The sequence below is a fragment of the Bradysia coprophila genome, unplaced genomic scaffold (genome assembly GCF_014529535.1).
Source record: "Bradysia coprophila strain Holo2 unplaced genomic scaffold, BU_Bcop_v1 contig_297, whole genome shotgun sequence".
NCBI lineage: Eukaryota > Metazoa > Arthropoda > Insecta > Diptera > Sciaridae > Bradysia > Bradysia coprophila.
Genome location: NW_023503555.1, coordinates 2,539,855 through 2,561,517, shown reverse-complemented (window position 1 = coordinate 2,561,517; position 21,663 = coordinate 2,539,855). Strand labels below are relative to the sequence as shown.

Here is a 21,663-nt window from a genome sequence, read left to right as displayed (position 1 = left end):
GTGGAGATAAAAAAGTGTGATGTGGAGATATGAAACTCCAAAATGGAGATAAATCCCATAGAAAATTGGAGATAATAAAATCTAATTTCGGAGATAATAAAATCAGTTTTGGAGATAATATAACTAGAAATGGAGATAAGAAATGTATGGAATGGAGATAAAATAAATTAAAAAGTGAAGATAATAATTTCAGAAAAGGAGATAACATCAGAGATAAAAAATTTAAAAACGGAGATACCAAGTGGAGATAAAAAAAACTAAAAACAGAGATAACAAATTTAAAAAAGGAGATACTATAACTCCGTTTTCAATCAAATTATCTCCAGTTGTTAATTTTTTATCTCCGTTCCTTGTTATTTAATCTCAAGTTTTAGTTAATTTATCGGCATTTTTCGATTGTTTATCTCCATTTTTCGATTGTTTATCTCCACTTTTACTATTTTTTATCTCCGTTTTTCAATTTTTTATCTGCCGTTTATTACGATCCATTTTTGAATGACTATACTTCCTGTTCCTATAAAACCCCATTAGGAGAAAATGAGAAATTTCGAGCAAATCTGTTTTAGAACCCGACAATATTCTAATCGCGTCGGTAAAATTGAAAATTTAGAAAATTTTTGCTCACCTTCAAGGAGCTTAAATTCAGGTTGGAATTTGACATATGACTGACTTCAGTTGTTCAACCAATCTGTTTGCAATTCGATGCAATAATTATTTGTTCACCGAGGGGGAAAATGAGAAATTCCAATTCGCTCGACCTAAAATGTCCTATTTCTACCAGAAATGAAAATGAACACAACGTTTTTTATGTCTTCATGGTGTGTCCACGACAGTAAAATCTATTGCTTCGTTTTTTAACAAACATTTTACAATATAGTACCACAATATCCAGCAGCAACCGCTTCTTCTCAATCTTGACGATAGCAGATCGATTCTAAAAGGACAGGTCAGATTTTAAATTTGCCTAAATTTTATAGATTTTTTATTAAATCTTATGAAAACGATTTTTTTCAAATTGTCATTCTGTCTCTGCCACCAAGGAATACGGAAGTTCGTTAAAACGAAATATTGATGTGACACATTCACAATCAAATAACAATCGAATATTAATCATAGCCGATCGAACACCGGCACAATTTTCCTTCGAATATTGCCCTGAAATTATGCTTCCTCTAACCGCATCTGTCAATCAAATGCCACGTAAATTTATTTATTTTTTATGTGTTGTACAAATTCATCAATAATATAAATCGAGTAATAATTTGCATATTAAAAAAAATAATTTCAAGTGTTCCTTCATTTGTAGAAAATGATTGCTAAACAATAAAAATGGTATACGGTTTTCATTTCGGTATACAATAATCGAAGTGAGTTTTTCCATTTGAACTTTGTATCGATTGGAAAATTGTGGGATTTTTCGATGAGAATTTTATTTTCATTTTTTTTTATTTGTAGCCTCCGTTTATTTGCCAGGGAATATAACTCGAGGATAATTTACATAGGCCATCGAAACCGTTTGGTGAATGGTGATTGAACTTATATGTTTATTCGGTTTGAAATTCGAGAGTTTGTTTTTAATTGATATTTAAATAATATTAAAAAAAAAGTTTTGTACCAAGTGTACAATGAGGCTCGATGCACAATGAAGGGGGTTTTCCATTCATAATCGAAAATCATTTCAACCGCGCAATGATCATTGAAGTTATATAAGTGGTAAGTGAAACTTTATATGCAAATTTATAGAAACTTATACACATCTTATGATTTGTTGAATCATATCTCACAGGGATGGGAAACGAAATGCGATATATTTTCTATGTGCGGTCAGTTTGATCGATGGTTTGTGTGTGGATTTAACGGTCAAGCTATGTGAATGTGATTCGACTATTTCTCCAAGGAAAAAAATCGCCGGCGATTGTTGCACTTTAAAGTTATTTATACCTTCAAACGGTTGTACGAAGGTAGCAAAGAAAGTTTATGGAAATGATTTTTATTTTATCATTGACCGGTCAGTGCAGACAATGCCCAGTTGAACGAAAGGTTGTGAGGCGACAGATGTTACGTTTGAAAATTTATAGCTGATTTTTTATAAAGCCATCGATTTACAAGGATGTCTCAAATCTTTGTCAATTTTCAGCAGTTTTTTGGTAACTAAACGGACAGAAAATTGCATTTAAAGTTGGGATAGGAAGTAGACCTCCCTGTCTCAAATTGAGACTCTCAATCAGTAGACGATAGCTCTGTTTAATAATTATGTGACGCTCCAAGTCGGTAGGAGGGAAACTGACATGGCATGGTAATCCATACATTTTCTTAACATTTTCTATGAACGATACGAGTCCTTGAAAATTTTGATAATTGATAAAAGCTGGGCTCTTATAACCTTCTCGAAACAGATAGCGTATCGCAAAAATCAATAAATCTGTTACTTCATTAGTGTAAAGTATCTCCGGGTGTTTTGATGCAAAATCTATTACTTCAATATTTTTATCATAATTTTCGTAATAGAAGAGAACAGTAGCCATAGTTCATCGCTTATTCTTTACATCGATGTCGATAGCAGATGACTAGTTGTTTCTATCAGGACGTATTTAAAAAAATTCAAAGAGGTTCGGTACTCAAGTTCCCTTAGTAATCAGATATGACGAGCAGATTTTAAAGGATTAAGTTTTTTCTTGCAATTTCTTTTTATTCAACGAAATATTCATGCCCTACACAAACTACTGCCGGTTTTTTTTAAGGCAACAACCGTAACCATATTGCCATTGAAAGATTAATTTAAACGACACCGTTAAAATTGACAACTTTCACACAATGTGTCACTTTCAGTTGGATTTCCAAAAATTTGATTAAAAAACATGAAAAAAGTTCGTATGGGTACCCTCAACAAAATATCAGTACAAAATCAGTAGCCGAAATCCACAAATGTGTACACAAATGAGGCTTAAACCGAAACCCAGAATATAAATTGGATAAGTACAAATTACCCCTATGAATATAAATAGAAATATCGGAAGATATTAAGCTGCGTACATTTATGTAGTATACGCAATGCCATCAAATCCGAGGCAGTATAATGTAATGTCTCTCCCCTAGATTAGTCATATACCATGGTCGCATTTTTTTTCATATTGTTATTATTTGCCTTCTCCAGAGGTATTGAATCCTGTAGATAACGTGTTACAAATAACAATCTCTTTTTTCCATTCGTTATAACATCTCAATTTCTATGTTTAAATACAAATATATCTATTGCAGGTAATAAAATATTTATTTTCAACAAAAATATTAGAAAAAAATTTTTTGCCATCATCATAGATGCTATTGACCAGGTGTAAATGTATGTATTTTTGATTGACATCACAAAGGGTTCCGATGTGTGACTGACGAATGTATACATTTTACTTTTCGAGCGCTACACTCAATTTCTTTGGCGCAATTTGTAAGAATTTTACCTGTGTGTTTTGGCACCTATAGAGACATCTTCCTTGATAAATTGCTAACCGATTTATGCGATTATTAATGATAGTTGTTTACATTGTTCAATTTCAAGCGATGAATAGGGCATTGGGAATTGAAATTCCCTCCAGCCAGTAGGGGTAGTGGTAAAACGAGGATGACATTGTCACTCTCAGAACATTTTCTGTGTGCCTTTGTTGTTTTGGAAATACAGTGGGCCTAGGCATGGTTGTCGTTTTTGGTATAAACTTTTTTAGAAGACAACTGACCAATGCATACATTGTTGATGACACAGCAAAAAAATTAATTTTTTGTTTGCGAAGTTACAGCGAGTATTTCGCAGAAATTGAACCATGTAAATTAGTACTCTAACGAATAGGTATTATAATGATGACATTTTTAACATTACAAAAAAATCAAACGTATCGACATGACCATAGCATTTTAACATTTCACATTCCTTGTTATCTTCCAATCTACTACTTCTTTTGCTTAACGTATTGACTCATATTTAATGCAAAATCTTGTACTTCATTAATTTTAACATTTACTTTGCTATATAAGAGACCATTAGCTAGAGCTAGTAATTTTCTCTAGCGCCATTGTCGATAGCAAATGCATAGAATTGAAGTTGAACGCAAAATGTAGCTTTGGCTCAGTGCGTGAATGTCTTAATTACTAGTACAAAAATCACGAGTTTGAGTTGTCATAATCTTCTGTGTGAGCTGTCCTAAAAATGTTTTCTTATTCTAACCAAATACCCGCCGGAAAGCCCTAATTATTTTCAAAAAAGAAACTCCTCACCAGACAACCCCTAAATGATCCGACCAAGTGCAAATAATGGTAACGATTATTGCGAATACTGAAATGAACAACAATTTGCATGGTAACGAGCTGATCTGAAATGCAAACACGATGCGCTGTGTAACTTTAATGCAAGTTCATTATTTCTGTCGGAAACAAATCTCATGATCAAATACAAGAGATTAGGTTTGGTTAATCTCGCTAAGTAAATATAATGTGGTTTTCGGTTGTAATGGAAATTTCGGTGTCAATCTATTCATTTGTGCTACATATCAATTGCAGAATAACAGTTGGTTAAGTCATTTAGCTATTCCGGACGCTATTAGGATTATTTGCACCTATTTGCGCAACGATGATAAATGATAAGGGTGACGTTACATATGTGCAAACTGGGATAACACTTCGTTTGTTTATTTTAACCTTTCACAGCCGGCATGCCTATATCACCAGTGCAATTATATAGTCCATTACCTTCGGTTACAGTATTTTTAACAGATTTGTACAAAATCTTTTACTTCATTAGTTAAAGCATACAATGTTGTCATATCATATATACCAAGCAAGTTAAAGTTCATCGTCTCTGTCTACAACATATATTGTATCATATTGTCGTGTATGTGATTCAAATGAATCTTTGAGGATGTCTTGTTTCAATTGTTGCACTGTACCATTGAATTGTAGTAAAAGAACAAGAATCGTAACAAAGACTAGGTTCGCCAAGGCATTCAATTTAATTTCTAAAAAATGTCTGTTTCTATTCAAACCTGTAAGTGCCACCAAAGAAAATGTGCACTCGACGCACATTTAACCAAGCGAACGGAATCGTGATCCCTTATAACAGAAAATAAGTGAACAAATGCCTTTGAGATGAAATTCACTGTATTGCTTGCTCCAATTAAGCACCGCAACAATCTTTTAAACGTCACAAATAAAACCTATCTTCACCACATCCGAAGAAACAATTACACATGGCATAAACGGCGACAGTCCTCTTCCGAATGTATAGTGTACATGAATTCTAACTTTATTTTTCCGTGTGAGTTTTTTTTCCTTCTTCTGCAAAGCTTTGATCTTTTTCCGTGTCGTGCCGTACAGAATGACATAATGATGGATGTTTATCAAAGCGTAAATATTGTTTAATGACGATATGATATGATGTTTAAAGGGAAAATGGGAAAGTCTAATTGTTCAGTTTTCATATAATTTTATGGGTTAAGTGGATGATAATATTTTAATGGTGTGTACGAGTGTGTGTACGGAACACACACAAAATTGACTTACCTCCCATGCGAATTGTCTATCTACCGGTTGATCTGTGTATTTAACTGTATATGGACCGTATTTCGTTCCACGATGTAAAAATTTATGTGTGAACACAGAGCCATCCTTGACTTCCAGCTCTGGCGGAGGTCCTTGCATTTTTGCTATTTCCGATAGAAGTTGTTCGGTGGAACGAACCTGCAAAAAGAAATTACAATTTTTGATTAGAAGTTTCGGTGAGTTTCACTACGGTGAGTGTGTCTCAAGTGAAATTATCGAATCTGTTACTTCTGTTGATCGAAGTACCCAAAACCTTTTACTTCTTCACTTTTAACAACTTGCTATATAAGCTCACATTGTAGAGCTCATCGTTTAGTTTAGTCGTCGCTGTCGACAACAAATGACACAGCCGTCCGTAGAAGCATTAAAAGTGTTGGACCATATTTGTGATAATTCTGTTGCAATAATTTATAACATAAATTGCTACTGACCTTTATTCGATCCAAATAATGATCCTGCATATTTAGTGGGATTACTTCTAGTCCATTCGGAACTTCGGCGCTATTTTGAAGTTCCTGCGTTGAATCCATTTCATCGCCACTACTACCTAAAAAAAATTAAATTGAATTCGATTACCAAACATTATTCAAGTCTAATCAATTTCACGGGATAATTCAAAACGATCAAAGGTTTTTCTTAGGGTAGAACAACACTTTCGACTTCTGTCTAGGCTTCATAGGAGACATTTTGAACCTTTAACACTGATCTCTTCCATTGTATTTTTGTTGAAAATATAATCAAAGGAACTCATTCAATCATTCAAACCGAATCTAGGCAGTCGTTTGAGCTGCATTAATTGAAAAATTAACTTCAGCTGTGAAAGACGTCTTGAACATTATCAGTAACATAGTCTTCTATCCAAGCTCCACGTATAATTTTTAATACAAAAACAACATGAGCAAACAAGAGACAAATAAGATCCCGACTCCAGATGAAAGCACAACCTCGGACAGTGAGAGTGATAGTGAAAGCAGTGACTTGGCTGAAGACACAAGTGATACTGACCGTGAAGTGGACGCCAATGAACCGTTCCGTTTTATATTGGGCGATGAGGCACAAGCACGGTCGTTGGATTGCATTGCGTACGGTATCGATAAGACGGGACACTATTTTTTGATTTGTAAGGATGGCGACAAAGTTAGTGGATTGATGGTTCATGCTTTAATTGAACGTAATGTCAAAGATGGAATTTTGTTGCCGATAAGTATACCAGGGAAGAAAGCCACTGCAGATTCGAAGGATGTGTAGTAATAATTATGAAATTTGCATTGTTTAAGGCAAATGATTTTTTCTGCAATAAAAATGTGATCTCAGAAGATGTGATGTGTCACCCAAATTTTTTTTTTATCCCGTGTTCCGCAAATAGAACTTTAAATTAAACTTTTACGACAACAGGTTCTTACAAGAACAAAATCAGAAAATATCTGCAATTTGTGGTTTGAATTTCCTCGAAAGAGTTTAAATGATAATTATTGTGCTGAAAATGACTAAATCTTTAGCCACAAAACAATTGCAGAATTTTTATCAATCTGAATTGTTTTGTGGTTTTTAAAACAACTGTAAATAGCCCCGACCACTAAAAGTAAGTACCGCACAAAAAATAGAATCCAAAGACTATTAATCACTGTTGTTATCATATTTGAAATAAATTGTACCAACAAAATCTGCAACAGAAATGAGAATCGCGTATGTAGTGACTATCCACAAAATTACAAAACTATCGAGTGATGACGATTAGCAAAGTAATCTAAAATTAATTGTGCATTTAGAAGCTAGAAACAGTTATCTTTTCCCATAATTCTTTAGAGACCACTTCATCCTCTGAATCACATATCACTCATATAGTCATTATAGTCAGTGAACAGAACTGATAACTTCCTGATTGAACCATAGCGACGAGTCACAAGAGATATGTAAATGACTCCAGTGACACTTTTATCTAGACCAGAAGCGAGTCCGATTACAATTAATGTTAAATTTTATAATTCAATTTGATAAAATAATTAATCGTTTGACTGTGAACATAAGTGAGAACAGGAGTAGAAAATCTATAATTTATTTTCCGGCAAGAAAAATGTTCAGAACTTATAACTACCAAAGAAAAATGTTATACAGCTAAAAATACCGTATGGAGACATCATGAGCAGTATCAATATGGGAAATAATGGTTATACTAATCTAGTTTTTTCAAACAGATTGATGCAAAATCTTTTGCTTCAGTTGTTTTAACATAAATGTTTCTTTATAAGATCGCATCAGGCAGATCACATCTCTTATTTTTTACGTCTGCGTTGATAACAGATGACATATCCGATGAACTCGCTGCTATGATAGTAAAAATTACGCTATTTTCGAAGAGAGGTATCTTTTTGATGAAATGACCGATATAGTTAGTTAATGATAATTCTAGGTGAGGTCATGGCGTCCTTTCGAATGTGAAAAACAGCAGTGAAAATGTTTCTAATTACACTAGGCAACACAGGTCATGTACAGGGACAGTGACATAGTGCGTTGGATAGGTCTTGGTGCCCTGAATATGGAACACACCTCCATTCGTCCCAGTCACGTCTGTGTGAAGAGGTGACCCACTCGAATATATGAAAAAGAAAGTGCACCGATCCGGTCGGCGGTTGGTGTGGTAAGGCATTCGGACCTTCTGAGTTCAAATAACAACTTCATTGGTCTCGATCGCCTATCTGTAGTACAGACCAGAAAAAATTTCACTCACACAGTCAAAAAAATTATCTGGTCTGAACCACAGGTAGGCAGGGAGTATTTTTGAGAAATTCTTTGAGAAATCTTTGAGAAATTTTTGAGAAATTTTTTATATTTTTGAGAAATTTGAGAAATTTGAGAAATTCTTGAGAAATTCTTTGAGAAATAATTGAGAAATAATTGAGAAATTTTGAGAAATTCGATTTCTCAAAATAGTCCCTGCAGGTAGGTGATTGAGACCAATGGAGTTGTTATTTGAACTTAGGAGGTCTGAATACCTTATCGCACCAACCACCGACCGGATCGGTGCCCTTTCTTTTTCATATATTCGAGTGGGTCACCTCTTTACACAGACGTGACTGGGACGAACGGAGGTGTGTTCCATATTCAGGGCACCAAGACCTATCCAACGCACTATATCACTATCCCTGTACATGACCTGTGTTGCCTAGTGTTATGTCAATCAATCGATTTATCGATTTGGTTGAGTATTTAAATCTCTTTACTTTTCCATTCAAAATCTCTATTATGTGAAATTTTCATCCCTAATTATGTTAATGACTATAACGATGACTGCTTCAAAGACGAAAGTGGTTTTCACGGTTGCGATTTTTTACTTGTTGAAATGTAAATTAAAGTTAAGTCTAAAAGTCTAAAAAATGTTAAGGGCACCTCCCTTAAAAGGGACATATTTTCGATGCAAAACTTTTACTTATCTCAAGTAAAGGCGATTAGAAATTTCCTAATTTTACCAATCAAAACAATTTCTTTCCGAAATTGAAAGGTAATTTTTTCCGAATGAAAGTCAAACTTTTTCTTGTTTACGTATCACCTCACCACAATATTTCAATAATAATTTATGCTAAATTGTTCCCATTCTTTAGATTGACAACATTAAGATTGATTCGCATTGTACCAGAGCATTATTTTATGCTCCTATGCTGTACAGTACATAATAATATTAAATTACACGCGTGTCCCAAACAATAAATAACTCGACGACTAACAATACCTAAAACACTCTTCATGTCATTGTGTAAACATTGTAATTGTAGCACTAAAAAATTTAGAAATAAAAACTAAACAAAGAATTTGTTTGTTTAGACTTTGATTGTGAATGTGCATTATTTTGTTGTAAATTTATAGTAAATGAATTTATTTATTGTATATACATTATGTTCAAGTATATACTATGAGAAACATGAGCGTATGACAACATATCTTGTAAACAAAAATAATTTTTGTGAAATTTATTACAATTCGAAATGTAAAGTTAAAGATATTTGTGCCTTCTTTAAGTAATTTCATTCTAACCATCATTATTCACGCTAAAAGAAATTATCTGCTGAATTGGGATGCTGATCGTTTCGTAACTGTTTGAGACGTTAGCAAGGAAATTTAGAAATTTTAAATGCTCACAAAGTCAACTGGATTTTTTCTATGTTCTTTCAAGAAAGGACATGTGGTTCCCCTACTTTACTACCATTTGTCAATTTTCCGGACGAGCATGGAAGGAATAATGTATCAACACTCTGGATACCCTGGCTGGATTTTAACTCATAATTCAGTTTTCCAAAAATGTGTTTTTAAATGTCGATGATACGCACGTCTATTAAATCTAAATTACTTTAAAGTCCAGTCTATTGAGGTCGACGTATTATTTACAAGATGTGTTGTTGACATCGATGATAAAAATAAGCAATGTGCTCTGACCAATGTCTTCCTATATATATATCAAAATGTATGTTCTTATAAACTTATAAAGTTCCCAAGACCTTACGATATATAACTCTAAGCAAAAGAAGTAACAGATTTACTGAAAAAGATTTTTCGTACTGAATCGTTCCATTTTCTATATATTTTAATGCTGACTCAAGTCTATGGCTCTCTATAGAGATTTAAGGTGATCTAAAATGATCCTGTCAACAGATGAAACTGAGTTTATTACAGGTCAGATCAGAAAACTATCTTGAATCAAATAATGTGAGACTGAATCACTGAATTAGGGACAGGTCTGTCAAATTAAAGTGATGTTTACTAAACACAACCGTTTGTCACTTTTGAAACCATCTGAACGTTACGGTCAACAAGTACTAAAGAATACACATCGATGGACCACAACATCTTAAATGTTTAATATGAATTGTCTTTGCATACAAATTTCTGAAAAGACAATTTTCCCCAGAATATCCAAACTCATCACAACAAAATAAATAAAATGCAAACCGAAATTACTATTGTCATACCTTGCATTTCATAAGATGACAACCTCATCAAATCAAATATGCCACTATCCATACACCAATTGAAAATTACACAATATGATGTTCGTTATCTGTTCACAATGGTAGAAAAGCTAACATTCATTTTCATATCATCGCATAGCGATCTTCTGTATTTTCCTTATTTTTCTTTCTGTTTACGATATCTTCTCAATCACTGCACTGTTCGTGGTTCGATTTTATATTGCTTCTCTATTTTCAATTAGAACCAACACGAAACATAAACAATATCATCCTTCGTCGAGAAGAAAAGATTCTTTTTTTTTCGAATTTCTTGCAATCCACTTAAAATAAAACACAATTCACGTAATCTATACACACAATATATTATATACCGACACGTCGAATTGCATCCACAATAAATTAATATCAAAAATCTCGAAACAAATTCCGCGAATGTACGTAACACCAAAAAACCACCAACATCAACATCCAAATACCAAAAATATCTTTCGATTCAACTAAAATGCAATGATACCGTTTTGTTGTAATAATTGTCTGTCTACTGGATGCTAAAGCTAAGGGTAGACTGAAAATTGTTTTGATTTAATTGTCAAATGCCAAGGGGCAGATATAACCCCCTACCCAAAAACACAGATATTATATTGAATGGATATTTAAAAGGGAGGAGCAATATGGGCGGGATTTAAGGGATGGTTATAGCATCGTTGTTGCATCTTCGTTTGTGTACCACAAAAATTCTCATATATATACACACACCAAAAATAGCACACGGATGAGAGAGAACATTGAATGATATTTAAAAAAAAATCTTTTTTTGGATTATATTTTCTATATATGTGCGGTTGTTGTTGGTGATGCTGTTGTGGATTTTAATGTGACTATATGCACAGATTTAAAGGCGTGGGCACAGAATGAATATCATCGGTAGATAAACAAGAAGAGAGTAGAATTGATATTATAGAAATTCTCATTGCTGTATTGTCCTGATGCTGCGTTCGAGTGTATTAGTGTCGGTTGAAGTATATATATATATATATATACATGTCGTCGAATCGATACAATATGAGTGTTTCATTGAGGTGAAAAAATTGCGGTTTATCACGAACGCGTATGTGTAAGTGTTACGGTTGCTTTAAAATAGCAAACCACTAGACAACTCTCAAAATCTTCTATGATTGTCTAATCATCTGTTAGCGACAGCAACCGACCAGAATAAAAGATGACCATGTTGTCTTACATTATATAGTAAGATGTTTGTTAAAACTATTGAAGTAAAAGATTTTAAATCGAACATTGGTCGATAGTTTAAACAAATGAAGTAGCAAAATTAATAATTGTGGAGATTATAGGCATATTTCTGACAGGCTAGTCATTTATGAGAAGAAGTGACTCGACTTGGAGACTACATGGGAATGAAGAATTTAAAGTTTGAAGAATAAAGTGATTCTAAATCAATTAATTTCAAAATTTGTAGACTCTCGTACACCTTGATTGAGCCATTGTGGTATCCGTATTGTTCGCGTCAACAGACTATATTTTTAAATTTAATTCCAATTGAAATCATCTAAAATCAGTCTCTTTCTATCTAACCTCCATAAATCCCTTCGCCCAATAATTTCTCAAACCCCTTTAACAAATTCAACAAAAACATTTAAAACTCAATTCAGGAAATAAATTTTTTGCCTGAAAATTAAAATAAACCAAAAAAAAAACGAAGAAAAATAAATAAATCGAACTTTTTGGCATAGACATTTTCTTACGGTTTTTTGTTTTGTATAAAAATACAATTTCCGCGCTTGTGTAAATTTTTATCGGAAATAAAAAGGGGTTACTGTAAGATCCAGGACCATTATTATACATTCCTTACCAGATAATTGAATAAAAGAGTTGAATTTGTGGTTCTTTTTATTGTTGTTGCTTTATTAACCTTTTACTGGGATGTCTAAACTGTAGGTAGAATGGTGTCTAATAAATAACGAATTAATCTGATGGAAAATTCTCACGATTTCACAGAAATATATCTTGTTAGTCTTCAAAATCCTTTTAAAAAATGTAAAATTAAGAGCTATTCAGTTCAGTTCTTTTGATTGGTTCATCCTAATTTTGGTGAGCGTTATTCTTCTTTCTAATCGAAAGGATAAAAAATATCTTTGAGGCAATCTTCACCTGAGAACAAAACGACGATCAATTAGGTTAGGGTGACTTTGCCATTACTTATTGCATTGAACTATTGACTACCTATTGTATTGATTGGCCGAAATTTAATTGAAAATTTTCAACCGATGCGATGGGTTTGCAATGAAACGCTTCACATAGTAAGTAAAATTTGAAATTTAAATTGTCAATTAAATCGCGGTCAATTATTTGATGTAGTTTTATGAGAAATCGTGATTTTGTTGAGTTCTTTTTTCAAACCTCTGATCACAATTAGATATTCATATATTGTTATAAGGTACTTAACCGGTACCAGAAGCGGAACCTTTCGAAGAAGACAATTCATTTGTTATCGAAAACAGAGGTGCCAACCCCGCCCACCCCGGCGTAACCGTACACTCTTTAAGAGCGCTCATCCCTTGGCAATTTTCTAGCCTACATTTGTGCGCAAAAATATTCGTTTTTTGATAATTTCTCTGAACAAAAATCTTTTTTTGAAAAAGTAAAACCATTAAAGCATAAAAATATGTTACTTTTAAGGGAAAAATTGGTTTGTGGTAGATAACTTAACCCACTTGGAGAAACCTTTGCAAAACACTTAAATTTACACATTTGCAAAGGTTTCTCCAAGTGCAATAAGTTGTCATCCTCAAACCAATTTTTCCCTTAAAAGTAACATATTTTTGCATGATTTAATGGTTTTACTTTTTCAAAATAGATTTTGGTTACAGTGAACAACATCTCAAATGTCTCACTGTCATTTTTTTCAGAGAATGTCATTGTGAATTTGCAATGACACAATAAAATTCTCAGAAAAATTTGACAGTGAGACATTTGAGATGTCATTCGCTGTAAGAGAAAACATCAAAAAACGAATATTTTTGCACACAAATGTAGGCTACTAGAAAATTGCCAAGGGGTGAGCGCTCTTAATAAGGCCACAGTCTGAAACCTATACGTCAAAATGTTACATTTTCCGATACGAAAACATTTTTTCTTCGACTTTTATTTACTAGCCCTAGGATTCTAAATTGGGGTCCAAATGAATGTATTGGAGCCAAATGAAGAATGCAACTGTAAAATAAAATCTTAGTTGGTGGGACGTGACTGACAAGTCAAATTTTCGAGTTTTCAACTTGTCTGGTCCCATACCTGCACTTTGATCCCCACTTGAATTTTCAACGATACGTAGTTGCTGAGATACACATTAGCGCTTCCTCATTTTATACATGAGAATACATGAAAGACGAAATTTTATCTGTGGCAACGCAGTACAAGCATGAGTGGTACTCTACATATAGTACTGACAGTGGACAGTGTATCGAACAAATTTTGACACTGCAAAGAATTGGGAACGTTTCTTCATATCAAATAGCTCTCGCTTGCAGTTGTCCGTGCCTATAATATTTCCTTGACAAATTAAACAAACAGGGGGTATCGAACAACGATCGGAATAATTTTCTCCAGCTCTTCCAACTAGCTGGACTTTCACTGCCTGACACAGACTATTGATGATGAATCTACGTCTACGTATGAGACCATAAATAAACAATGAACGTGTCACGCATTACATGCAAAAATGTAATGTCATTTCACGCAAATTTCTCGACAACAATTATTTGTTTTGTTCCCTCCAAAACTACTTCATAAAAATGATAATCGTTAAAAATGAATGTTTCCTTAAGGGATATGCAATGGAATACCCCTAAACATTCACACATTATAAGGATACACGTATGTGTATAGTCTAGTCAAATATAAATAACTGCAGTATAATACCCAAATCATATAACCTCAGTCGGTGATAAAGTTATTCGCACAATATCTGACTTGGCAGAGAGAGAGACACGGCGTGATGATTGTCATATCTGCAGGGGGTCCATTGTTCTGTCCCTACGAAACATGCGTGCACGTATTAGATTATGTGTACTTTCGTAGTGTTTTGTGTTTGAAAATACATATGCCTTTTAATAAACATAATATTTGGTGGAAAATATACTTATATGAAAAATTATGGTTTAAGATTGGATTTACAATGTGTGTACTATGGGCACCGTGTATACCCCTGACCCCCCATACAGACATTGGAATCAATGATATTTATATTATTCAATCAAATTGATTTTTAAAAGAAAACTACCCGAGTGGCAGCATTTTAACTTTTGCTTCACATAACTACCGGAAGATAATGTTTTTAAAATCAGAAGTGAGAAGTAAAATTTTTTTTTTTTTAAATCTGAAATTTTATTCTCACAATAAATTATTTATTCCAAATATTTGTTGTCAAACGATTCGCAATTTCAATATCATTGCAATGCCAATCGTTGTATTTATATCGTTGTATAACCTAGCATGACATTATTTTCGTCCGTATTTAATGGTTAATGTTTATGAAATATGCGTTTTTCGAGGGATGGCACACATTTAAATACATAAAATAATATTCATAATCAACCGTGACCCCCTTGTATAATATTTATGTATTTGTTATTCATATTCAGTTCTTTTGAAGACATGTGTGTCTATTTTACACCTTTCGTATTTTTATAATTTATAATTTAGAGTAATAGGAGGGTAAATGGTTGTGTTTTTAAAATGCAGAAATATTGAAAACATTGCTGGATATGTGGAATTAGTGTAACGCATGATTGTGTTTTTGTGGACAGAGATTTCACAGTTTTAATTAAAACAAATGTTCAAATTTGAATCTTCCGGGTAATGGAGGAAGTAACGGATAGTAATGCACATTTGAAAATGTTGAAAAATAAGGACAAATTTGGAGGGATGGATTTTTTAACGAAAGAGATTTGTAACAGAATGTTAAAAATGAAGTAGTTAGTGGTGAGGTCCTACCGTCCTACACCCACAAAAAGGTTCTTGTCTCTATGAAACACCAGAACTTTTCCGATACCAAAATATTTAAGATTATTTCCATCAGTTCTATTCTGTTAATATTATGATTTGGTAGACAGGGATAATATCAGTTCCCATCCAATATGCGAAATCTTTGATAACATAAGCAAGAATATATTTATTGTTTTCATAAAATAGAGAAATACTATCCTCTCCTTGAAGGTCATCAAAAAGCTTTTGGACGACTGAAAATTGAGTTTTTTATGATTTGCTAAAGAATGTTGAATAGTTTAAAACTATCTTCCCATTGCAATGTATTGGCCTGTTATATCTGTTATACATTTTATTACTTGCCCCATTTGAAAGCTGACCATTTTATAGCAGTTTTCCCCTGCGAAAATGATCAATTACATGAAGAATATAATTGGTTCATTTTACGTGAACTCATTTGTGATAATTTGGAGCACGGAGCAGACAATAAGCTAGAATTCGTTGTATGCTGCTACGTAATTCATTGATTCGGAAAAAACCATTAGATAAAACTCGCTCGTGTGTTTTTCAGGAACTTGTTTCTACAACTACTTATCGACAAGTGTATCTTTAGCCTTCTTTATACAAACTCTACACTCGTAGAAACGATAAGTACTGAAGTTTGTTGCGCGTTTGTTTTCATCACATTACCTCGGGTAATGAATTACTTTATCTCCTGCAAGTCTTACATTACGCGTTTCTGCATATAAACACAAACACATACATAACCACAGCCTATACGATTGGATAATTCACACATAATTCACCTAGGGTAAATTTACTTTCCATCTACATATTTGAAACCAAACATGCTGACCACTACGCCAACAAATCACATAACGCGATGCAATTGGTGTCGGTAGTGGTTCGTTAGTCACTTCTACATCGATCAAATAATCAGAGTAGTCGGAATGATGTGATTTGAACGAAATGTTGAAGTAAATAAAGGATTCTCTGTATGACGTTTTTTTTGTTGTGAATGCGTTTTAAAACAACATGCTTAATTAATTAATTTTAAATCCAAATTTTTGTGGTTATTTCGCTAATGTATGAAATATCAGCTTGCAGGAGATAAAACATTGTTCTACCTTGGTGTATATTTCTCGAATCACTTCTTATGTACAATTGTATATAACGAGCGCCAGCGAAGTTATTCTCGAAATATACACCAAGGTAGAAAATGTACTATTATCAGCATCTAATATAATCCAGCATTCGAAGTGTTAGATAAAGACGACGAAAATAAACGGTTACCTCTAGTTAGTGGTTTTTCTTTTAGCAAAACTGATATTAAAACTTATGAAGTACAAGATTTCGCTTCAAAACTAGAACAAACTACAAACAAAAGAAGTAACAGTGACGAAAACGTTACGTACTTTCAATACAAAGTTACGGTTCCAGTGTGTAATTACAATTTTGTGATGTGTCCAGACTCATGGCCAAAGGATGTCCGAGTTCGTAATTTCGTACATAAGCGTAAGGCTAACTGTGGTGTGCAGATGCAGCATTTTATGCGGAAAACGAATGAGCGCATCATGGTCGATTCGTTTTCCTAACGGCTGTCGTATTTCGTTGATTTTTTTTACGTTTGTAACTCATATTCTACATTGACTTGTGATTCTTCTTTTTGCTGTAAAAATCAGGATTTTACTCTTTTGCTTTGTTAGTTAGGAATAGCAGTAATAACTTTGCGCCTTTGCCGATTTTGTTCGAATTCAGTTGCACTCTTTGTCTACATGAAATTTGTAAATGCTTTTGTCGCGAGCTTCATGTTTTAAGTGGAAAGAACTTTTTCAGTTGAACTTTTTATAAGTCTTGTTTTATTAATTTTCGCTTCTAGCTTATGTGTTTGATTAGATTTATTGTTCAATGTAATTGATGAAAATGTTAAGGTAGCAAATTGTTCTTGGATTCGCCAGTAGGGTTCTACCCGTTGGTGTAAATGAATAAATAAATGAATAAACAGATTCAAATCCTTTAAATTTAAATCTACGAGACCATTCTACGAGAAATCAAGCTTCATTGATATATTTTCTAACTAATTGCAAAGGTCAAGTTTAAGCTGAATCAGTTTTATATTGAAGTCGTATAAAGGCCGGAACTTCCATGAACGCTTAATTTCAACAAAACAATAGCTTTGGTCGACCAACTTTTTTTTTGTATCGCTTCGTCTCCTCTATCACAGACGTATTATATAAGCAATACATACAACAGCGCGAATAAAAAATAATTTTGATTCCATTAAACGAGAACCGTATTCGGTTGTGATTGTCATGTAAACAAATTTAAATGTCAATAAAAAAGCACCCATAAATAAATCCTTTTCCACAAAAGAATTGCTGCTAATAGGTTACACGGATGGTAATGTTAGATGCAAAAGGAGGATATTTAAAAAAAATGAAATTTATATATGTGCGATGATGGGATGTTCATTTTATATTTATTGTTGGATGATATGATATTTATTGTTATATTAAATATGTATGACATTGTAACCATTCTATCAATTTTTTCTTCTTCTGTTGTCGCTGCATAATTTGCATAATCTCTTTTCTCATAAATATAAATAAAAAAAAGAGTATCACGATGCGACCATTCAAATGAAGTGACGCAGAAGAAGTTATCACTGTAACATATTTATTATATGTATAGGATGTATAGGCAATGAATTAAATTCGGAATTATGATAGAAGAGTACACGAAAGAACAACTTTCCGATTTTTCTACCTGGTTTCAATCAGTTTTTTTATGCATCGCATTTTTGGTTGTCTTTTAACTTGGGAATTAAAAGTTATTAAAATGAAGCAAAAATGTTTTTGAGACGACTGATGGTAGAAGTTTTCTCAAATAATCTTGAAACGAATGTGAAGGAAAACTAGTTGAATGATCTGATACTTGTTTTGTTTCTAATATTGCTTACGAGTCAATTTGCCAAAACTTCGAACAAGTTATATGAAACAGAAGAACAAGCCATCGGAGATTTTTGGAGAGTATACAGTAATTGAATCAAGGATCCTGAATCATTTGCAACAAATCATATTTTCACGTAAGTTCAACACCTCTACCAATGACCATAATTTCAGAGAAATGCGTTACGTATTGTGGATGATATGCAACAAAAACTATTTTGGTTACACTAGTGCAGACCATTTTTTCATGATTTCTGGCGTGAAAACATAATTACTTCGAGGATTTTTTTTGTTGCAAATGACTCAGGAGGGTCCCATGTTTCAATTACTGTATACCCTCCAAAAATCGCGAATGGCTTGTTTTTAAGTTGTTCGAAGTTTTGGCATATTGACTCGTAATGTTAGATATCAAATCTTTTACTTCAATAGTTAGAGTAGTCGGAAACGTTTTAAAGGTTCTGCCATTTATAAAATGGAACAATTAACAAATACCATCAGGTTTCCGACTACTCATACATGCCCAGAGACTGGTATCATCGATTGGCTATGTATCAGATTGCGTTGAAACGGCACTCTGAGTATCTTCTTAGTAATCTTCAACTGCAAGGCCATCTTCAAGGCCATCTGGTCAGATGTTGGTGTTGTTGAGAATTTTTATGTTATCCTCTGTTAGGTAGGTTTTCTTACGTTCAGTCTTGTTTTTCTTTTCCAGTGGAAGGGAAATTAAATTTAGTCTTTAATTTTTGTTTTTTCAAGGCATTGACAAAATCAATAGGTTGATAGCCTACCGATATCAGGAACTGAAACAGATTTTTGTCTTTAGAATATGTAGAACATTAAGAACTTGAATTTTGAAACCTCTGACGATGCTTTCAACATAATATTTACAAGCACATGCACAATGCTATCTATCTTGCAATGCGCAATACAGTAAATACACCTGTTATCGACAACAATTACAAAAGCAAGAGTTGTAACCTCGTTAATGTTATCTTTTATATTAAAATACACTTCTAAACTAAATAAGTAACAGATTTTCATCAAAATAACTACCAGATTCAGAATCTGGATTACGCTTGTTGTTTCTAAATTTTAGTAAAGGGTTCGTTTTGTCAGTCTTCTCGACAAACTATAATAATAACAACCTTCTCAAATTAAAGAAAAACTCTCAAGTAAGTTTTTCATGTTAATTTCAGCTATTTTCTTGTCAGTTTCAAATAATGGTCGGACATTTGTTTTGATTATGGAATTGATTTAAAATTGCAATGAAAAATAAACTACCAGACATGGTCTAATGCAATGAAAGTGTAAAACAGGTATGGTCTATTGTCCGCCCCGGAGGACATAAAAATTTGATTTTCGTACTTAAACGCACTCATTTTCATATTATTTTGACATAAAATGTGAGTGCGTTTAAGACGAATTCGGCGATCGACCATACCTGTTCTATACTTTCATTGGTCTAATGCATCGCGATGGACATAACGATTTTAAAAACGGATTCAAACGCACTCACTTTCATATTATTTTGGCATGGAAAATGAATGCGTTCAAGACAAATCGATCGATTTTGAAGAATAGACCGTACCTGGTACGTACATTCATTGTGAAATTAAGCCACCAATAATTGATATAATACCATCACAGGACGAAACATCAAAGATCACAGGAATCAAACGACCTCGTTCTCAATTTTTCCTGAATTATTAACGAAATTCCAATTTTCCTCATTTCCATTCATGCACCAGCATATTCTCCAACCAATCGACTACATTATAATACGTTCACTCAATTATAATTGAACAAATATTTGATGATAATATCCAACAATGTTTGTTGAAATAGTTAGCATCTAATTAAAATGTTATACTTTTATCGTGCCACATAATATTAATATTTCTACCCTGCGCGCGTAGAAAGGGATGCGGTTCATAAAAAATGCATGCAATTTCAACCGCGTATGTGGTAGCATATTTGTTTAAATTCAATGCTTCTGGGAACATTTGGAAATTATTGCAGTTTCTCGTATAAAAATAAATAAATTCTGTCGGGCTGACTATCTTGCTAACGACACAATATAATTACGAAAAAGAAAACATTTAAATTAAAAACAGATTGTAGCGTAAACAATGATGTGATTATTTGTTGAGTAACTTTACAAACTTAAAACCAAGTTACATCATCTCATTATCCCACTTCATAACCTTTAGCATTTCGATGTTCAGCAAGTCATAATGTGATTATAGTGATGTGTATTAGTTGTACATTATATACACACACCTCTCTCCGTATCCTGCCTGTGTATAATATGAACTACTACGGATAACTTTGTTTAAACCATCCATCGCTGGCAACAGCACCGTGCCACATTAATGAATTTTGGGTGCCTGGAGGTTGTTGAACGGATAAAATGAACAATCAAAATGACTATTGCCACAGAAATTGAGATTTGAGACTGAACGCTGTATGTATACAACATACAACATGTATACATGAATGTTACGAACATAAGTTTCGAGGAAATGTTTACACAACTTTTGGTTTGGGGTTATAATGTCAGTTGGGCGGATTGTTTGATCTATTCATCGTGAAAAACCACCAGACAATATGGTCTTGTGTCAAAATTATGATCAACAATAATGTTTGTTGGGAAAATTGAAATTTTGCATAATTAATCATCTATGGGGGTGAATCTGTTTCGGCCATATAGATTCGTTCATGGATGGAGGGAGGTTGAATTTGTTTTTTTTTTAATATAAAATCTTTTTTGTGGAATGTCTGATTAGCTTAGCTAATGTATTTCTGCGAGGCTAGTCGCTGATAAATTTAAGATAATTAAATTTTAGAAGTGGGCCACTCATCTACATGATCTTTTTTTAAAGTATTTTCTGACGCTTTGTCGAAAATCTTGTACTTCTTTAATTCGAACAGAGGTGATCGCTTGCCTAGAGTGTTGTATAAGTAGGTATTGACTATACCAATCCAGGGATTTTTTTTAGGAACGGATCAGTGGATCGTGAGTTAGTGTCATCCTATAAAGAAGATTGCTCGGCTCTAATTGGTTTTTCACAAAAATTGAGCAGAAACGGCTAATCATCTGTTGTCGATAGTAGTGATAAAAATGAGCGAAAACCTCCGCAAAATGTGGCTTTATATAGCAAAATGAATGTTAA

General features: G+C 33.3%; 1 protein-coding gene across 4 annotated transcripts in view; it reads right to left on the bottom strand.

The window, feature by feature from the left end:
- Nucleotides 1-21,663, bottom strand: part of LOC119078851 (transcription factor hamlet-like) — a 105,397-nt gene that overhangs the window by 40,340 nt on the left and 43,394 nt on the right. For 2 of the 4 annotated variants that reach the window (XM_037186561.1, XM_037186563.1), the window contains exons 2-3: nucleotides 6,015-6,130; nucleotides 5,545-5,721 (exon numbers count right to left, since the gene is read on the bottom strand). In XM_037186561.1, the coding sequence (XP_037042456.1) occupies nucleotides 5,545-5,721; nucleotides 6,015-6,130 (293 nt within the window). Of the gene's footprint in view, nucleotides 1-5,544; nucleotides 5,722-6,014; nucleotides 6,131-10,544; nucleotides 11,078-21,663 lie in introns of those variants that run through there. The other 2 variants (XM_037186560.1, XM_037186562.1) reach the window with 2 other exon arrangements.